Genomic DNA, 19,216 nt, shown 5'->3' with positions numbered 1-19,216 from the left:
CCCACGGAGCTTTTGCGCTGTCCCTGCGCTGCCCCCTCCCTGCCCCAGTGTCCCCACACCCCACGCTCTGCTCTCGGGACCGTTTCCTCGCTCCTTCTCTCCCGGGCTCCCGCGGCAGCGCGTGCTGCCCGCACCGTTCTCCGGGGCCGTTACCGGTCCCTGCGCAGGGCTCGGTGGAGCAAAGCGCTGCCCAGAGCAGCACCGCAGCCCGGCGGGCCCGGCCAAGAGCGAGCAGAGAGAACCGAGAGCCGAGGAGAGAGGAGACAGAAGCGAGAAGAGCAGCGGGGAGCGAAGCGCTGCCCCAGAGCGGCCCCGAGCCAGCCCGGCTCTCCCGCCCCGCGGCTCCCGGTCGCGCCCGGCGGGCAGGGGGAGCCGCTCCGCCCGCCCCGGAGGCGCCAGCCCGCGGCCGGGGCCGCCTGAGCGCGGTCCGCCGGGCAGGGCGCGGAGCAGCCCCCGCCGCGGGGCCCGGCAGGGAGCGGGGCCATGGCGGCGCCGAGCCAGGGCTCCCTGCGGCGCCGGCTGCAGAGCTCGCAGGAGGCGCAGCACCGGCAAGCGCTGGTGGTGCGGAAGCTGCAGGCGAAGGTGAGGAGCGGGGGCGCCTGCCCGGGGGGAGCTGCCCGGGGCCGGGCCGCGGTGCTGGGGCCGGGGTGTCCGGGCCGCCCAGAGAGGGCGCTGGGCCGCGGCGATGCCGGGGGCGAACGCGCGGCCCCAGCGGGTTCCTTCCCGGAGCTGCCGCGGGCGGGACGGTGCCCAGCGCGGAGCTCGGGGGAGGCGCCGGGAGCCGCCCCGCTCCGCCCGGCCCGCCCAGGCGTGCTGGGCGCTGCTTCCCCCGCCGGCAGCCCCGAGCCGCTCGGCAGCCCTTGGCCGCCTTCGCTGCCGCTGCCCGGCCGGCGAACGGGCCCGGGCGGCTCTTGTGCAGCTGCACAGAAACCGCGTTGTGCAGCGGCTGAGCGGGGCTGGGGCAGAGCTGACCTGCTCGGCGGAGCTTGAGAAGCGACGTGGAAACTCCCTCCTTGCCCTCCCTTCAGGGCCCGGGGGACCTTTCCCCCGTGGGAATCTCGAGTTGGGGTCCGGGTGCCCATGGGGCAGGTGCTGCTGGCCAGCGCTGCCTTAGCATGAGCAGACAGTGCTGTGCGCGACAGAAACCCTGGCTGGCTGGCCTGAAGATCAGAGGAGGTGAAGCTTCCCCGTATGGTCACGACTTCTCGTTGCTGTATCAGCAGCGCCGTGAAATGTTCCGTGCTTGGGCTGCAAAGACTGAGAGAAAAGGGGATGCGGGAGGAGCCGCGTCTGGGAGAAGCTGCATTCGCTCATCTTCCTTCTCTGTATCCTCCCAGGTCCTGCAGTACCGGACTCGGTGCCGAGAGCTGGAGCAGCAAGTGGAGGCAGCAGGGGTGAGTGTGCAGGCTGCTGACTACAGACAGTGCACACAGCATTCGTTAACACCGGCAAAAAACACCTCTCCAGAGTGACAGTGACAGGAAAACAGGCTTTTGCTACCGGAGGGTTTCGGGAAGCGCTGTAATTCTGCCCGTCAGTGTGTGTGCAGTTGCCGTTCTTGGAGCAGCCAGTAGTCCCAGAAATGCCAGTCCAGAAATCCCCACCAAGAAGGATTTTAGTTTTGTGAGAGAGCGCTTTCCTGCTGGGGTAACGCGCTGTCCTCGGTCTCAGGAGAGGGCCGTACTGCCTGTTACGTTGTGGGGCCGTCTCTGAAAGAGAACCGGCTGGAACACGGCATTTCGGCAGGCGGGAATGCTGGCGTTCAGCACACAGAGCTGGCTCTTCTGTGCTTTCCTTTCTGCTTCGCGGCTAAAGTAAACCCGGGAGAGGAAGAGTAGGAGAGCAGGAGAGCATTCCTGGGCTTCAAGTGCAAGTGAGCGCTTGTGGTGCTGAGCGGAGGATCCCGGGCTGTGAGAGTGCAACAGTGGGAGACTGAGCAGAGCTGTCCCCTGCAGTGACACCCTTCCCCTTCCTCTCTGCTGTCACGACACTGTTATGCCTGGAAGAAGCCACGAGCTGCAGAGATACCAGCAAATGGAGGGGAGAGCGATGGATGCTGACAGTAGTGAAGGGAACACAAGAATTTGACTAATCTTTTCCTTTCTGCCTTAGGGATCCCTCCCCGGCAGGTGGGAAGCCACAGAAGACCAGAGCCTGGAGAAAGCACTGCTGCGGCTGGAAGAGGAGCAGCAAAGGTACAAGGAAGAAGCGTTCCCTCATAGCCGGTACCCTGGATGCTCACGGAGGGGAGGGAAAACCTGCCAGTGCCGCCTGCTCTCCCCAAGGGAAGCGGCTGGACGAGCCGCTGTGACAGGAGAAAGGTCCACGATGTGTTTTCTGTGGTGCAGTGACAGTGTTGTGTGCCGAATGGCTCTGTTCTGAGCGGGGGGTTGTTCCGGGTGAGCTGCAAAGGTCCCTTTCCAGCCTCAGGTGCTCCAGGGTTCAGTAGGTGAGGGCTCAGGACAGTGGTAGAGAAAGGTGATGGATGATGCAGTGATCAGACAGCACGGCGGGGAGGCAAGACGTTCACTGTGGGCATCATCAGAGTTGAGAGGAAGGGAGAACCGAACCTGTGGATGGCAATGGAAGGCTTAAAGCCAGGAGAAGCAGCTGAGCTGGCCATCCCAGAGAGATCTTGGTTAATGCCAGGAAGCGCTTTTGCTGCCTCTGAGTCTGACAACAAAGCCAGTGTTGAGGGAGCTGGGAAATCCCGGGGCTGCTGCTTGTGGGCAGCAGTTGTTGAGCGACCTCTCTGCTGTTTCTCCCTCTCCCAGGTGTGAGAATCTGGCAGAAGTGAACGCTCTCCTGCGGGAGCAGCTCGATGAAGCCGGTGAGGTTAATTCAGCCCTCAAAGAAGATGTTGCAAAACTGACGGCGGATTGGATGAGGGCCCGGGAGGAGCTGGGGTTGAAGGAGAGTGAACGGCGCCGTGAGCGCGAGGTAAGGAAAGGCTACGGGCTCGTCAGCCGTGATGCCAGAGCGGCGTGAGAATGGATTTGATTTCTGGCCGAGAGGTCTTGCTGTGTGGCAGCGGTGGCTCTGCTGAGCTGTGCTGGTGCTGAGGAGCAGGAGACAGGGCTGGGAGATGGAAGAGACCTGGTGCTGGGGGTTGCGCTCTCTCCTCTCTGAAAGACTCGAGCAGTGTTGGCGAAGGCTGGACTGGCATTTCTTTTTGTCTTGGCACGTTTAGGTGTATGACAGCTACGTCAGGGGTGAACACCAGCGTCTCCTCAGCCTGTGGTGCCAGGTGGTGACCTTCCGCCGTCAGTTCCTGGAGATGAAGGCTGCCACTGACCGGTGAGTACGAGGGAAGGCCAGAGCTCTTGCAGGAAAGCTGTAGCTTCCTTCACACCTGCTGGGTGAGCCTCCGTGTTACAGTAATTGTGGCTCAAGCCGTGATTTCTCCTTTGAGAGTCTGAAGCAATGAAGCCATGAAGCTGTTTAGCTGTCTTTGGAATGATTTGGTTTGATGCAGGTTTTCAAACCAGACTGAGGGGCTCGGGCTGTGGGCAATGCCGAGGCCCTGAGCGATGAACTTGCCTGTGGTGATGTTTGGGCACATTAACTCGGGCACGGGCACACATGGACATGCTGGAAGAGACTCCCCACAGCTGTGCGTGCAGCACGTAGAGCAGTCCGTTTAATAGAACGGTGGAAATCTGCCGTACATCTCACTGAATGAGAGTATGTTAATAAGCTAGAGCAGCAGCAACAGTCAGTAAGAGTCAGTGGAGGTCCTTGAGGCCTCTGGCCATCCCACACATTTCTTCTCATCTCTGAGGAGAAAACAGACTCATCCTCGACGATCACGCAGACTCATTGCTCAACTGTCCAGATGCGTCCTGGTCCCAAAGTGCCAGATGAGCGGCTCGTCCCAGCCAAGGCGTCACCTTTCCTGCCAGCTGGGACTGGTGCACAATGATGCGCTTCAGAAGCGAGTGAGCTGATAGAGATGGGGCTGTGAACACGGTCTCTTTCTTGATTCCTCTTCAGAGATTTGTCTGAGCTGAAGGCAGAGCACATGAGGCTTTCTGGAGCTGTGCTTGTGAGCTGCTCCCGTCCAACCTCTGGCGACCTGGAGAAGAAGGAGCTTCAGGACAGGTGAAGCTGTTTTAAACTTTGCTGTTACCAACATGATCTTTTGTGGCTGCTGCTGTGATTCGTAGATGAGCTGTGTCCACGTTTTAAACACACCCATTCTGCACAGCCCTGTTTCTGTGCCTGGTCAGACTGTTGCCTTCAACAGGAGGGACAGAAAAACCGTCAGACTGACAGAAGCTGTTCTGAGTAAGACCAGACTGGCAAAGAGATTGCATAGCACAGTGTTTTTGCTGTTAGCTGACTCTTGGTGAGAAATAGAGAGCAGCATAAAGAGAGCTCTGTATCTGTACAGCCCTTTTCCTCCCCAGGGCTGCATTAAAGCAGTTGGGAGGAATGTGAACAGGAGCATCATAAGCAGTGTAGCTCCTCTGTGCTGACGGTTCCTTGCAAGACTGAGTACAGAAGACCTTTGTGGCAAGAAGGGCCATTTGGCACCCTCAAGCTCATTACCCCGTAGAGCTGGATGCTGCCTTTGCTGTATTTTCTGGCTTGAACTTTCTCTGCTGTGCCTCTGGGAGCTGCTCAGCTCTTTCCCAGGCGATGGTGTGCTGTGCTTTTGGAGTGGCACGTGGACCTTCTCTTCTCAGGGTGCTGGAGCTCTCGGCCTTGCTTGTACCCTCCCAGAAGAAGAATGAGGAGAAGGAGAAGCCCATGGAAACACCTGACGACACCGTGGAGATTCTGGTGTGTTTTCCCTTGATCTGGGGGACAGCCCAGTGTTTGCTCCCCAGCCGTAGCACACAGAGGTGCGGTTTCCTCAGCAGAAGGAGGGGTAGAGATGCCACCTGCAGGGGAACATCAGGGACATTGCCAGAATGTTCCTTGTGTGTTTGGCACAGGTGCAGTCAGTCCGGGTGCAGCAGCGGCAGGGGAGCTGCAGACAGCTCCGGTGTCTTCCTCAGGGGTTGCACCAAGGCTGTTGTGCCTGGGGTCAAAGTTCCTTGGCACTGGCAGCTTCCTGGCAGTCTATGGAAACGAGCTGTCGGTCTTTCCCTTCTTAGTTTTAGCGAGGAAGAAGTGGAATAGATGTGGGAAGGAATGCACTGGAATGCCGAGGGCTGAGGCTTCTGGGCATGGCAGTGCCGCTGAGGATGGGAACGCTGCAGAGGGAGCAGCTCTGCCCTGCCCACCCTTTCCTCCTTCTGTTCTCAGGAAGCCGGTCGGTTAGAGAAAGAACGTGAAGTTCTGTGGAGTAAAAGTGCCAAAGAGGAGAACCTGTCCCTGCAAAAGCTGATAAAAGATATAACTGAGGTGTGTGCAGAGCTGGGACCTTGATCTCCAACCCCCTCCCAGCTTTTGCCTCCAGCGGAGCCGTCTCTCTGCTCACTGCTTCTCCCGGCTGTCTGGAGCCGCCTTGGCCGCTCCTCACTGCTTCTTTGTGCTCTTTCCCTGCCCGTTGCTTGCAGGCCCTACAAGAAGAGCTTTCTGCCAGGCAGGACTCCATCGATTCCCTGCTGCAGCAGCACAGGCAGCAGGAAGAGAAGTGCAGGACGCTGCAGCAGAGGCTTGAGCAGCTGCAGGAGGAATGCGCCACGTCCAGCAGGCAGCGGCAGCACCTCCAGTCTCTGGTGGAAGCGCTCAGAAGGTGAGCGTTTCCTCCTTCTCCTGCGGTCCAGAGGCAATCTGCTTCCAGTTCGGGAGCCCAGAGCTGTTGTGGGCAGAGAACTTGCCTGCCCTGCCTCGCGCGTGCCTCTGTTTGGCACCACAGCATCCTCCTGTCGCTGCTTTTCCTGCTCGGCTGTGCCTCCCAAGGCTGTCTGGGCGATTCAGAGCGATGCTGGCATACAAGGCGCCTCTCCCTCGACATGCTGCGTCTGCTTCTGCTCTTTGGGTGCCCTTTCCCGGGCATCGCTTCTCGCTGGCTGAAGGCAGCAGCCTGCCCGCCTTTCTGCTTCCCTCTTCAGTTACCCTGGGAGGGGAAGAGCAAGTTCTTCCTCCCCGTGCTCCCCACAGCTCCATCCTGGGATGAGGAAAACAGGATCTGTGACTCTCCCGGCCTCTTCATTCTTGTAACGGAGCCTTGTCTCTGCAGTGACTGTGCCAACCTGGAGAGAACCAGGGACGAGCTACAGCAGCAGCTGGAAGTAACGGAGCAAGAAGCCTCGCGTCTGCGTCAAAGGAACACAGAGCTGCAGCTGAAGGAAGACTCAGCCCAGGGGGACAAGGTGGAGCAGCAAGAGGCGATGGAGAGAGCGCGTCGTGAGCAGGAGCTGCTGTGAGCGTTCGAGCTTTCTCGGGGCAGGGGTGGGCATGGCTGGACCTTAGGGGCCCAGCGCACAAGGCTGAGTTGTGCCTGCTCGTCATTTGCAGCACAGAAGGGCGAAGGGAGCCCGCGGGCAGGGCTGGCTGCCATATCTGGACATATTAGGTACTCTTGGTTTGGAGATGACAATGCTTTTAGGTTAAGAACTTGTTTGTCTTTCCCCGTCTCCCAGGCTGAAGGACTTTGCTGCGCTCGAAGGAAAGCATTCATTATTGCAGAGTGAGCTGGTAGTGGCGAGAGAGACGCTGGAGGAGTCGCAGCTTCAGAGGGATCTGCTGGAGCGAGAGAAACACGAGCTGACCATGGCCCTGGAGAAGGTACGGTCACCTTATTCCTAGGGAGCACCTGTGGGAGAGGGAGCTGTGACAGCAGGACCAGCACCGGTGCTGTTCCTGGCAGGAGAAGACAGGGAAACCGTTGCTGTCCTTCTTGGGAAATGGGGATCGGAGCACACGGGCTCTTTGGGTGTTCAGTCCCCACGTGCTCATTGGGAGCGTGAACTGGGAGCGTGTCGGAGACACCCAGGGGATGGGAGTTGCTGCTGGGAGTCAGGCATTTTCCTGCCCTTGTTGTCACGTTGTTCTTTTGTCTCTGCAGGCCGAGCAGTCGGTGGCAGAGTTGAGCAGGACTCAGAAGCAGCTGAGTGTAGAAATAGCTGATCTCCGTGCTGCAGCAGCCAACATGAGCAGTATCAATGAAGCTCTTGCAGTGGAGAAAGTGCAGCTGAACCACCTTGTGCTGCAGGTGAGCAGAGTTGCCAAAGCTCTTGCCAGCTGTTTGTCTCCAGCTGCTGCTGCTTCTCAGCCTTCTTGCCTTCCAGCAGTAGGACTGGCTGGCTGTGCAAATGTTGTTCCTTGTCCTGTCCAAGCCAAAGCTCCTTCCTAGGAAATGTTCCTGTCTTTGATGTGCTCTCTGCTTCTGTGATTGTAGCTGGAGCGAGAGAATGAGGTTGTGTCAGAGAAAGTGGCCGGGCTGGAGAGAGCAAGAGTCTGTGAGCAGGAGCGGCTGAGCTGGTGTGAAAGAACCAAGGCAGAGCTCTGTGCGGAGAAAGCCCAGCTGGAGCAGCTGCTGCAGGAAGCAGAGGAGCAGCAGGAGGGGCTGCGGGTGCAGCTGAGGAGACTGGCAGAGGAGAAGGAAGAAACCCGAGAGCAGCTCAGTGAGGTGAGACCAAAAAGCTGGTGCTTGTGGGTGGGCGTTTGGCTGCTTGGCTGAGTGAAGCTGTGTCTGCTGGCTGCTGCAGGCTTTGTGTCAAGGAGACACTCGGTAGCCCTGCAGGGCAGGGGGTTTGTTCCCTTCTTTTTGGCACCACGTTGATGGCTTGCGGAGCAGCTCTGCAGTTCTCTGCGCTGTCCTCTGCTTCTCTGGGTTCTTCTAATCCACCGGTCCGTGTTGGGCTCTTCCGTGGCTTTTGCTGAGCTGCAAAGCGGTGATCGTGTTGTCCATGGATCAGAGCGGGGCGACTCCTGTCACCTGTGGCAAAAGAAACAAACTGTGTAGCTCTGAATCCTTTTTCTGAGGCAGAATCCGGTCGGCAGCGGCTGAACATGAGCCGGCGTGTGCCCAGGTGTCCCAGAAGGCCAAGAGCAGCCTGGCTTGTCCCAGCACTGGTGTGGCCAGCAGGAGCAGGGCAGTGACCGTCCCCTGCACTGGGCACTGGGGAGGCCACAGCTGGTCCCAGGCAGCCCAGGCTGGCCTTGCACATCACTTGCCGGTGAGCGGGGCCAGCGCCTTTTGGCAGCCCAGGCTCTCGGTGCGGGACCAGCAGCTGCTCTCACACTTGGAGCCCCCGGGACAGGAGCTCTTTCTCCTCCCGCCCCCTGGCCAGCGGCGCTGGCTGCTCTGCACACAGCTGCACAGAAGGGGCTCCAGCTGCGGTTTGTCCCGTTCCAGGTGTCCCGGCAGCAAGAGTCGGCCAGCACTGGTCTGGAGCAGTTGCGCCAGGAGTCCTCTCGCCAAGGGCTCGCCCTGGCCAAGGTGTCCGAAGAGAAGGAGGTGCTGGTGCAGGAGAAGGCTGCCCTGGAGCTGCGCCTGGCAGCCGTGGAGCGGGACAGACAAGGCCTTTCCGAGCAGCTGGCAGAGGCCAGGTAAAGGGCGAGGAACCCTGGGCAGGACATGACTCGCTGTCGGGAATTACAGAGCTGGTCAGCATTGCACGGGGCTTTCTTGCGTCCCCTGTGCTTTGCGGATGTTCTCACCTTCCAGGGACAGAACAGGGAAGAATCTTGAGGGGAGAAATCCCCTCTTATTGTGTCCCCCTGCAGAGCAATTGGAAGTGCTGATGGGATGCACCTGTGAGCAGAGGTTGGGCTTTTGCTGGCTGGCACAGACGTTGTCAGGAAAACTGCTACCTGTGTGCCATCCACCAGGCAGCAGCCATTTCAGATTTGGCTGTCGAGATGAAATTCGGCTGGGCTTGCTGTGTTACGCTGGGTCCTAAGGAAAGCCTGGGCGTTCCCTCAGAGGGGCCTGCGTTGCTAATTTAAATGGTAGAAATATGTTTGCTGTACACGGGTGTCCATGCAGCCCCTTTTCTGTTCTCAGGGGCAGGGATCTTGAAGCACTTGTCACTGGGATCCCTCCCTGTGGGTGTCAGGAGCAAGAAGCTCATTTCTCTCCGTGTCCACAACCCGCAGGCCGGTGAAGGAGACCCTGGCGCGCAGCCTGTTTGAGGCTCAGCAGCGCGTATCTCAGCTGGAGATCGCCCGGAGTCACCTGGAGATGCGGCTTCACACCGTCACGCAGGCCAAGGACGTGATACAAGGTGAGGCCGCATGTGCTTTGTTTCTGGTGATGCCCTGCCTAGACAAGATGGTATAAAACCAGCTCTCTGTCCGCAGTGCTTGTGAGGAGTGAAGGAGCTGGAACAGACCCCTCCAGCACTGAAACTCCAAGGGCTGAAGGTCAGTAAGGCCAGAAGCAGGGTCTGGGTAGACTCTGACTCTTGCCACTTGTGGGGTTTGCAGGGGAAGTGAAGTGTCTTCAACGTGAGCTGGAAGCAGAGAGATCTCTCCTGAGGCAGGAGCGGGAGAACGCGGCACAACAGCTCTTGCGGAGAGAACGGCAGCATGACGATGCCCTCAGACTTCGGCAGAGCGACCACGAAGCAGAAACACAGAGGCTCCTGCAAGACCTGGTAGGAAACAAGAGGTGTTGAATTCCTCAAGCACGCTCGGTGGGCTGGCTTTAGCAGAGGAACGGCCCGGGGTGTGAAATGGCAGCAACCGCGTGTCGCAGGCCGCACGTTGCCGGTCCAGCAGCAGAGCCGATGGCTCGTACTCGAAGGCACGTGGAGCCCACAGGACTGTGCTGGGACAGGAAATGCAGCCACAGATGGAGCGTGGGCGTGAGATGAGTCCAACGGCAGGTTGGGGGCCCCACCCGGAGCGTGGCAGCACAGGGGGGCTCTTACCAGCCTCCCGTCTCCCATGGGGCAGAGTCCTGACCCTCGTGCCAGCTGCAGTCACGGGAGCTTTGTTCCTTTCTTGCTGCCCTTTCTCGGTGGACAGAGGGGTTTTCTTTGGGCCTGAACCCCAAAGGAGGGTGAAGCTTCCCATGTTCTGAGGAGCTTGGCTGGGGCTCCATCCTGAAGCGTTTTCCTCCCGTCCTCAGGCACGCGCGCGGGAAGGGCACCAGTCAGAGCTGCAGGAGCTGCTGGAGCGATGGCAACAGGAGAAGGCAGAGACAGAGAGGGAGCACGAGAAGCAGCTGGTGGACATGGAGCAGAAAGTTGCTGCCGTGCAAGCTCAACGACAAGAGGAACAAACCAGACGTGAAAATGCCGAGCGAGAGGTAAAGGCTGCGAAGGGAGAATGGGTGTGTTTTTGCGAGGCTGGAGCTGTGGGAGATGGCTGGGGCTGGGGCCGTGTGGAGCATCCCTGCATGTTTCCTGCACTGAATCTGGGCAGGTGAAAGGCGTGCAGGGCCAGCGCTGGGACTGGGGACGAGTCCTCTCATGGGAAGCCAGACAGAAATGTGACCTTTGGTTTTAGATTGTCGTGCTGCTCGTGGGTTCTGGTTTTGTAAGAGTTACCTCAGAATATCTTCACTGCTCTCTTAACCGTCCTCTTTTGATGTTTACTGGTAGGTGTTCATAGCCTTCATGTCCATTACAGACCAAAGGGAGTTTGTAGGACTGAATCCCCACGAGGATGGGGTTTGTGTTTGGGGGGACGGGGAGGGGCGCAGCAGGATTGTTGACAAACGGAAAAGTTTTTAAAGAGTCCAGTGAAAGATTTTGGAGCGGTAGGACAGAGGTGTGTTCTGGGCTGTTTTCAGTCCCTGGCTGGTGAGCTGTTTTGTGCCCAGCTCTGCTGTGCCGGAGCAACCCCGTCCTCCCCTGGCAGCGCTTGTGTCCTGCCCAAGGTCCTGCGCGCAGAGTGAGCCACATGTGTCCTGTGAGCTGACTAAGAGTTTGTTGCGGATTCAGTCCCGGAGGGACCCTGTTTATCCTGCCAGTGTCCCTTAGGAAGCTGCGTCTCCCCGTGGGCAGAGAATGACCCAGGAGAGCAGCAGCGCAGCGCCTGGAGAACGTGTGAGCCCGTCGGCCTTGGAGTCTTGGCACAGACCTTTTGTGAGGGAAGTTTAAACCCGTCTGCTCTTTATTTCTGTGCAGGCCGTGCTGGAAAAGGAGCGTGAGAAGAATTCTTTACTGGAGCTGCTTCGCCAGACTCAGGGAGAGCTCACAGACGCCTGCCAGCGGGTAGAGCAGCTCAGGCAGCAGATGGAAGAGCAGCGAGAGAAGGGGCAGGTGAGTCCGCCTGGTCAGGGGCTTGAAGGAACAGGCCCTTGGCAACTGGGCGTGAGCTGAGAGGGGCTGAGAGGCATTGGAACAGGCTCCACACAGTAGAGGGCCAAACAAACCTCCCCAAAATGGGAAATGAAATGTTGGGTTTTTTCTTTCTTTTCTTTCTTCCCTTCCTCCCTTCATTGGTTCTCTCCTGTCTGGCCAAGCTTGGCCCGCGTGTCCTGGGGAGGATTTGCCACGGCAAGGAAAGGGCACGGTTGACCACACTAATGTAGGGAACTCAGTAGAGTTTTATACTGATGGCTGAACAGCAGCGACACCGATGGTGCTTAGAGGATGCTTTCAGAGATGGAGATCCCTGGGCAACAGCTTTTCCGCTGTATTAAAATAATGGAATTGGTACTGTTGCGTGATCCGGTTAAAGGCTTCATTGCCATTCCGCATGTACTTGTGCCACAGCCCCAAAAGCAGGAAGGCAAATGAGTGTGGATTTCTCCCAGGTGATCTGCAGGGGGCCCCTGGGAAGAGAGTTTGGGGCTGTTTTGGGCTGTGGCCCAGGGGGAGAAGAAGGCACTTGGCCCTGTCCAGTCCTGAGCCCGCTCACTCTCCCCGGCTTGTTCATTCTGGCCCTTGTAACCTGCGTGTGGCACCAGCTCCACCATCTCCTCTCTGAATCCCCAGCAGGCTGCTGCAGAAGGGGAGCAGCTCTCCTGGCTCTCAGAGAAGAGACGCCTGTCGCAGCGGCTGGAATGTCTGCAGGCAGCAGTTGCAAGGCTGGAACTGGAGAAGACGGAGCTGAAGCAGTACAACGCTGAGCTCAGGAGGACCCTGGAGCAGGTGAAACAGGCTTTCCCTGCCTCTGCAAAGCCTCCCGGTGCTCTGGAACACCACACGTTTCCCAGGCAGCACTTTGGAGCCCTCTGCTGCTTTCCTGCCCTCTCCCCGTCCCCCTGTGCACACTCGCTGTCTATTTTCTCTCCCTCCTGGCACCCGTTGCCTTCCCAAATGCACATTCACTGGGGTACCACCCTTCCTGCCCCAGTGTCCCCATCCACACACACTGGACTCTCTCTTGCCCTTTCTCCTCCATATTCTGCTTCGAGTGCGTTTTGCCCCAACGTTCTCAGGTGCAAGTGACAGTCTCTGAGCAGAAATCTCCTTGCCCTGATGTGCAGGGGTCCTTCTGCAACTCGTTTGGTGGCCCGAGCCTGTGACCCTTTCTCCTTCCCAACGTGCAGGTGGAACGTGAACGGAGGAGGCTGAAGAGATGTTGCCGTGGTCGGTCGCTGCCAGATGCGTGCGCACTGTCTCTCTCTGACCAGCGGAAGGTGCCGGCTTCCAGACAGGTGAGAACAGGATCGCACTGGGTGGCAGGAGGGTCTGGCCATAGGGAGGAACGATGGCAAATCCCAGTGGTCTTTTGCCTCTTTCAGGTGGCCCTCCTGGAGACACAGCTGGTGCAAGAACCAAAATAGAAGCAAGGACTCCAGGGGGCAGATGAAGGAAGGGAATTTTAACCACCAGCTACTGGGGGGGTTTGAGGGGGGTGGGTGGGGAGATGGGGAGCAGGCGGATCGGAAAGGTTGTACCCTCCGAGTACCTCAGCCCATGGGGAAAGGAGGAGGGATCATTGCGGCCGGGAGCTAGGGCTGGGGAACTGGGGTCAATGGGGGCTGCGTTCCCCGCGTTTTGGAAGAGACCCCACAGGGAGATGCCCGGTGGACTCTTCCCTTTAGTTGAATAAAGTTTTTCTTTTGGTTTGACTCCTCTGTCTCTTTTTCTGAACACGGAGCTCTAGCGAAGTGAATTTCTGTGCAGCTGCCTCTGGGTACCCAGCACGGCGCTCCCTGTGCCCTGGGTGCCGGGCTCTGCGTTTCTCTGCCCCGGGAGCTCCTTTTCTCCTCTTTTCTGTCTCAGGGTGTCGAGGGTTAAGATTGCGGGGTGACAATCAAACCCTGGCAGATGTGTTGTTCACCTCCTCTCCCCCACACTTCCCCCTTTTGCCCCTCCCTCTCCCCCCTTCCCACCCAGGACAGGCGATCGGGAGGGAAAGAAGGACAGAGAGAAGAGAGTTGGAAAAGTTAAAGATGTTTTACTAATGCTACTGATAAGAATAGAGAAATGTTGGAACGATAAAGGACTCAGCACTCCGATTCAATGTGAATCATGCAAAAGCCATTTATTACAGAAGCATGTCTCCTTATATACGCAACTATTCTCTAATCACGAATCCACGCTCCAAGCATGGATTCGCTAAATGAGTATCATGGGCAGTCCACACGCTGGAGCCCCACCGATGATAGGTCCGACGACTCACGCCATGCTGAGGCCCTGTTAACGAAGAAACGCCCCTCTTTCTCACAGCAGATTCTGTTCTCAGCTTCTCGAAGTGGCCTTGAGATTCCTTTGGGCCTGACTAATTCAACAACATATCTCCTTCTAACGAAACCCCTTCACAATTCCCCCTTTTTGTTCTTGAACTAGTCAGGCCCCTTAAACAGCATGCTGAATCGTCTTTGAAATACACTGCAACATAGGACACGTGATTAACAACATAATTACAATTACATATAATGTAGCTAAACCTTACTTAATAAGATTAAACAACTATCTGCTTATACTCAAACCTTCATATCATATATAAAACCTTAATTCTACTTATGACAACCTTACCAACGCACTATTTTAGAATAGTCAGACAACTTAATACAATATATTCTCTTAAATTCTTAAAAGATCTATAACTGCGCAGTTTATAGAGTAACGTACTTAATACCATCAGCATATGCTAATTATTGACTTAATATCTTAAAACTTATATTAACCTATTCATATGCTAATTATTGAATTAATATCTTAAAACTTATATTAACCTATTTAAAAGATCTATAGCTTAATCTTAATATCTCTTTTAAAACCTTACCAGTTGCTAAATTAGGTTACCATGGTAGAAATATCTTATACTTTTACCTTATCTATGCATAGATTATCTAATTGTAATATCACCCTTTTGGAACTCTTACCATCTGTTCAAATTAGCATTCTCTATGGAAGGTACCTTATCTGTTTACTAATAAGCTTTTAGACCACTGGGTCTAAGAGCATCTATAACACTGAATAAGAATTCATGGTTTACATTTGAGACAATTCTCACAACTTATCTCCCTCCTGTCCTTCTGCATCTGTCGAATCTTTGTTGTCTTTATTCAGCCATGGCTTGATCCATTTCTCAGGAATCCATTTTGATCCTTGGTCTGTAATGACACAAGCATAACCCTTTCCCCAAGTTATTAATTGGAAAGGACCCTCCCATTCACCAGTAACTCCATTGCGTATTTTGACCTGACATTGATTTTCTCTAAGGTCTGTCAAGTGTCCTTTTAAGCTTGTTCCATGACGAATCATAGGTGGAATGTCGAACCCTTGCGGAAGGCGTAAAAAGTTCAAGACATATAATGCTTTGCTTAGTCTGTCACGTGGAGTAGTACAGTCAGTTCCCCCTTTTTGTTTGTCAAGCTGATGCTTGAGAGTTCGATTCATCCTTTCTACCAAGGCCTGACCAGTAGGAGAATTTGGTATCCCTGTAATGTGCTTAACACCCCACAACTGAAAAAAGGTGGCAGTAGCTTTGGCGATATAACCAGGTGCGTTGTCTTTCTTGACCTGTGCAGGAACTCCCAAAGCTGCAAAAGCAGAACGTAAATGTCGTTGCACATGTGAACTAGTTTCACCAGTCTGAGCAGTGGCCCATATGGCGAAAGAATATGTATCAATAGACATATGCACATACTTCAGCCTGCCGAATTCAGGGACATGTGTAACATCCATTTGCCACAATTCCAAGGCTCCTAATCCTCTTGGATTGACTCCTGCACCCAGCCCTACTGAGATGCGCTGACAATCTGCACAACTTTTAACAATACCTCAGGCTTCACTTTCGGACAATGAAAATTGCCGCTGTAAGACCGGAGCAGACTGATGGAGGAAACTATGAGAGCGTACTGCTTGCCCAAACCTATCTACTGGAGGTGGAACTCAGGCAGGAGATACAAGAAAATCAGCTCGGCGGTTTCCTTCAGCTAAATCGCCTTGAATTGTCAGATGACTACGGATATGTGTTATGAAGTATCGGTGTTGTCTCCCTTCGACCAACAACCATAGTTGCTTGAACAAAGACATCAGTTGTGCATCCTGAACCTCTTTGAGCAATGATCTTTCAATGCGAGCTACCACACCTACCACATACAAAGAATCACAAACAATATTCACTGGGCTATGAGCAAATCTGATAAACACTTCTATTACAGCCCTGAGTTCCAAATGCTGAGTTGATCCTTTCAGGTCAGTTAGTATCACATTGTGCCATTTTCCATCTGTTTTCCATGTAATTGCTGCTTTCTGCATTTTACCCCCTGCGTCAGTGAACACTGTGGGTCCTTTAACAGGAAATTCTGAGAGAAGAGGGGGACCCTCCTCCATTGATCCCATATTCAAAGCTGACATTAACTTGTGTGGAGGGGAAAATGTCTTAATTAAAGCTTGAGAATCTAATAACGCAATCTGAAAAGGTAAGGAGTTCTGCAAAGCCCACTGTAAATATTCTGAAACGAGGGGAACAATGATATATGCAGGCTCAGCCCCTGAAATTTCGACTATTCTCTGCCTACCTTTCATTATAAGCTGAGCAAAGACCTCAACCCTGGTTGTAATGGTTCGTTTGAGTCGAAAACGCAAAAACTCCCACTCTAAGATCTTTAACGGCTCCTTACCAGTTGTCCATTGCATTATGAGAGCACAAGGATAGTTAGTATTGTTTACAATTAGTAGTCCGATTACATAATCTGGGTTCCACCTATGGCTGAAAGCTTTTACAAGTTTGGACATAATCTTTTTCAGAGCAGCATCCGCCTCAGCAGTAAGCGTTCTAGGAGAGCTAATGTCACTATCCCATTTTAGCAGTTTTACAATTGGAGCTAAATCCTCATTAGTGATCCCACAAATGGTCCGGACCCGATTCAGATCACCCACTAGTTTCACAAAATGCACATTTTGAGTCAACAGAATCTCATGATTTAACAGACTGTGAACTTATGGTATCATATAACAAAGACCTATCAAAATTGCAACATGATTAAACAGATACCCACAAAGAAAACAGGTTAATAAGGAAAGCATCTTGCAGACTTTAACAAGTTTTCTGACCTGTGTGTTATCAGTTAAGTCTCTCTCAGCTTGTTGAAGTTCAAATCGCCCCGCCTGTAAAACTGTCTGAAAAGATTTAATGATTTCTTGTTGGAGTGCTTTCCTATGTTTTAAAACACCTCCCAATACCGATTTTTTAGGAACACAACTGAAAACAATCATTCCTGACCCCATCTTGCAAGTAAAAACCTTGGGGGGGGGGGGGGGGGGAGGCGGGAGGGAAGCACAGGGCTGCTTGCAGCCTGAGTGGGAAGAGCAGGCAGAAGGTTTTATGGCGCACTTAAAAACAACTAGTGAAACAATTAACTCACATTCCTGACAAGCTGCTTGATTTTCAGAGAGACAGTACACAGGAACACATAATATGTACTGTAAAACTCGCAAATAACATGCTGATAGCAAACATTAGCATTCTCTACTGCTAATTTCAACACCAGTGCTTCCTTAACTTCTAAGTTTTCAACCTGCTTATTGATGGTCTCTTGAAGGTGGTCAATAAATTGCATGTAATTCTCATTGGGACCCTGATTAATAGTTGCAAATGATTTGGCTGCTTTGTTGGTTTCAGGCACCTCTCTCGTAGCTTGATACTGCTGACTGTTGGATTCACTCGCTAATAGCTGATCTGATCTTTCACACAGTTCTTTTGCCCAGTTCTTATCCGGCGACTCCTTCTGTTCTCTTGTAGGAGTTAGAAGGGTAGAAGGCGGTAAAGGCGGACACAAATCAGTAAAAGAATTGATATTACACTTATTTACGACTTTAGTATTCTCAACTTTCACCAGTCCTTTTGACAAATTATCTGACTCCAGTTCTTTGGACTTCTTGGTCTCTCCAGGTCGTGTGATGGTACAGGAGGCCATCCACTCAGTAATTTTCCTCCCTCCGCCCCAGACCGTTGTATCATCGGGGGCGCCGAAGGCACAACAGGGCATGGAGCAGGAAGGGTATCGAAAACACGAACTGGATAAGCTTCACAGTTATTTTTAGAGTTCTTATCAGGCTGTAGAGCTGCAAAAATTCCAGTAACCGCAGCCCGCTCAGCCTTAAATTCTTTTAAGGTGGAAATTATAAGCTTCCATGTAGTCGCTAATGATTTAGCTTCTTTATCTCCGTCGCTAACCTTATCCCATAATTTCTGCCCTGTATCATCCCAAAGTTCAATTTTAAAAGCTTTCTCAGCTTCTGTCGGGTAGCCGTTAGTTCTACACCAAACCAACAGTCTACGTATGCTACTTTCTTCATATTTAAGTCCTCTCATAGAGAGAATATGCAGGAGGATTTTAACTATAGCTTCTTCCTCAGAGGATATATTCTGCCCCATAACTTCACTCTTCCCTCCTCCTGCTCCCAGCCGCTCACCTTTCCCGGGGCCTTCTTCAAGAAAATTTATCCGCGGAACGTCCGTACGTCTCCGCCCGGCTCTCAGTCCAGCTGAGCCGCCTCTGGCTGGGCCGCTCCAGGCTTTTCCCCGACCGTAGTGAGACGCCGTTCGGAGTATCACGTCGGGGTCACCATTTGTTGGAACGATAAAGGACTCAGCACTCCGATTCAATGTGAATCACGCAAAAGCCATTTATTACAGAAACATGTCTCCTTATATACGCAACTATTCTCTAATCATGAATCCACGCTCCAAGCATGGATTCGCTAAATGAGTATCATGGGCAGTCCACACGCTGGAGCCCCACCGATGATAGGTCCGACGACTCACGCCATGCTGAGGCCCTGTTAATGAAGAAACGCCCCTCTTTCTCACAGCAGATTCTGTTCTCAGCTTCTCGAAGTGGCCTTGAGATTCCTTTGGGCCTGACTAATTCAACAACATATCTCCTTCTAACGAAACCCCTTCACAGAGAAAATAATACAAAATATACAAAACCAATCTTGAAAGTCTCAGCAACTGCAGAGCCAGCACCCAAAGTCCTGGATTGGACTCTGCAGCCAACCGGAGCTGGATTCAGTCTCTCACTAGGCCTCCGTTCACAGGGACGACCAGCAAGGTCCTCTCCTAATGTCAGCCATGAGGAAAAAGGGAAGGAAAAAGGGATGAGATCCTCGTGATCTCCCACTTTTATATGAAGTATTCACGTGAATGGAATGTTATTCACCGTTGCTCAGTCTCTCGGTCACCAGTTTCTCGTTGCCCCTCTCGCGAGATGTCCATCCGTGCTTATCAATAAGTTTGCATTCCATTGCGAGGTTTGCCAAAACATGTGTCTGGTTCTCCAGGAAAATGCAGCTGATATGAAGCTTTAGCTGACAGGCAAAATTCACTAAAAGAGAAACTTGTTTTTTAACAAAACCAGGACACAGGGCAAGGGGTGATGGTTTTAAACCAAAGAGGGGAGATCTAGACTAGATACAAGGGAGCAATTTTTTTACAATGAGAGTGGTAAAATGCTGGCACATGTTGCCCAGAGAGGTGGTAGATGCCTCATCCCTGGTAACATTCAAGGTGAGATTTCATGGTGCTGGAGGCAATCTGACCAATATAGAATAGAGTAGATTAGCAGAATAGACTTTTTGGTATCAAGGGGTGTGCCCTGTCTTTCTTCCCGGTTGCTGAGGATGCTGCTTTGCTTCACAGCATCACAGGAGAGTTGAGGTGAGAAGGGGGCTGTGGAGATGACCCCTCCAAGCCAGGCCAGGAAGGGCGGGGGCCACAGGCCGGTCCAAATGGGCCTCCAGACGGGCCCCCAGCACGGGCCGGTGGGCAGCAGCAGGGCAGCGTCATGGAAACCAGTGATGTGACAATGCGACAACGCCATGATGCCACAATGGCGAGTGCTCTATAAAGCTGCTCGCCGGGAGAGCGGCCGTGGCATCTGCTGCCGGGTGCCTCTGGAGCGACAGGAGCCAGTGCAGGACGCAGCTCTAGGAGAGCTCTTGGAAGGAGCCGTGGA

General features: G+C 53.9%; 1 protein-coding gene across 1 annotated transcript; it reads left to right on the top strand.

Annotated features, from left to right (window-relative positions):
* Nucleotides 1-437: 437 nt before the first annotated feature.
* Nucleotides 438-12,638, top strand: LOC136108134 (uncharacterized). The gene is made up of 21 exons (XM_071815537.1): nt 438-582; nt 1,338-1,394; nt 2,113-2,195; nt 2,775-2,940; nt 3,191-3,297; nt 3,994-4,101; nt 4,689-4,785; nt 5,254-5,352; nt 5,508-5,686; nt 6,134-6,316; nt 6,537-6,681; nt 6,962-7,225; nt 7,295-7,525; nt 8,255-8,448; nt 8,998-9,125; nt 9,328-9,497; nt 9,974-10,153; nt 10,977-11,111; nt 11,790-11,945; nt 12,347-12,454; nt 12,542-12,638. The coding sequence occupies exons 1-21, from the start codon at nt 484-486 to the stop codon at nt 12,581-12,583; spliced, it is 2,931 nt and encodes a 976-aa protein (XP_071671638.1). The 5' UTR covers nt 438-483; the 3' UTR covers nt 12,584-12,638.
* Nucleotides 12,639-19,216: the final 6,578 nt, after the last annotated feature.

Source organism: Patagioenas fasciata, chromosome 16, assembly GCF_037038585.1.
Source record: "Patagioenas fasciata isolate bPatFas1 chromosome 16, bPatFas1.hap1, whole genome shotgun sequence".
NCBI lineage: Eukaryota > Metazoa > Chordata > Aves > Columbiformes > Columbidae > Patagioenas > Patagioenas fasciata.
Note: the sequence above shows the minus strand (reverse complement) of the source record. Positions and strands in the feature narration are given on the sequence as shown.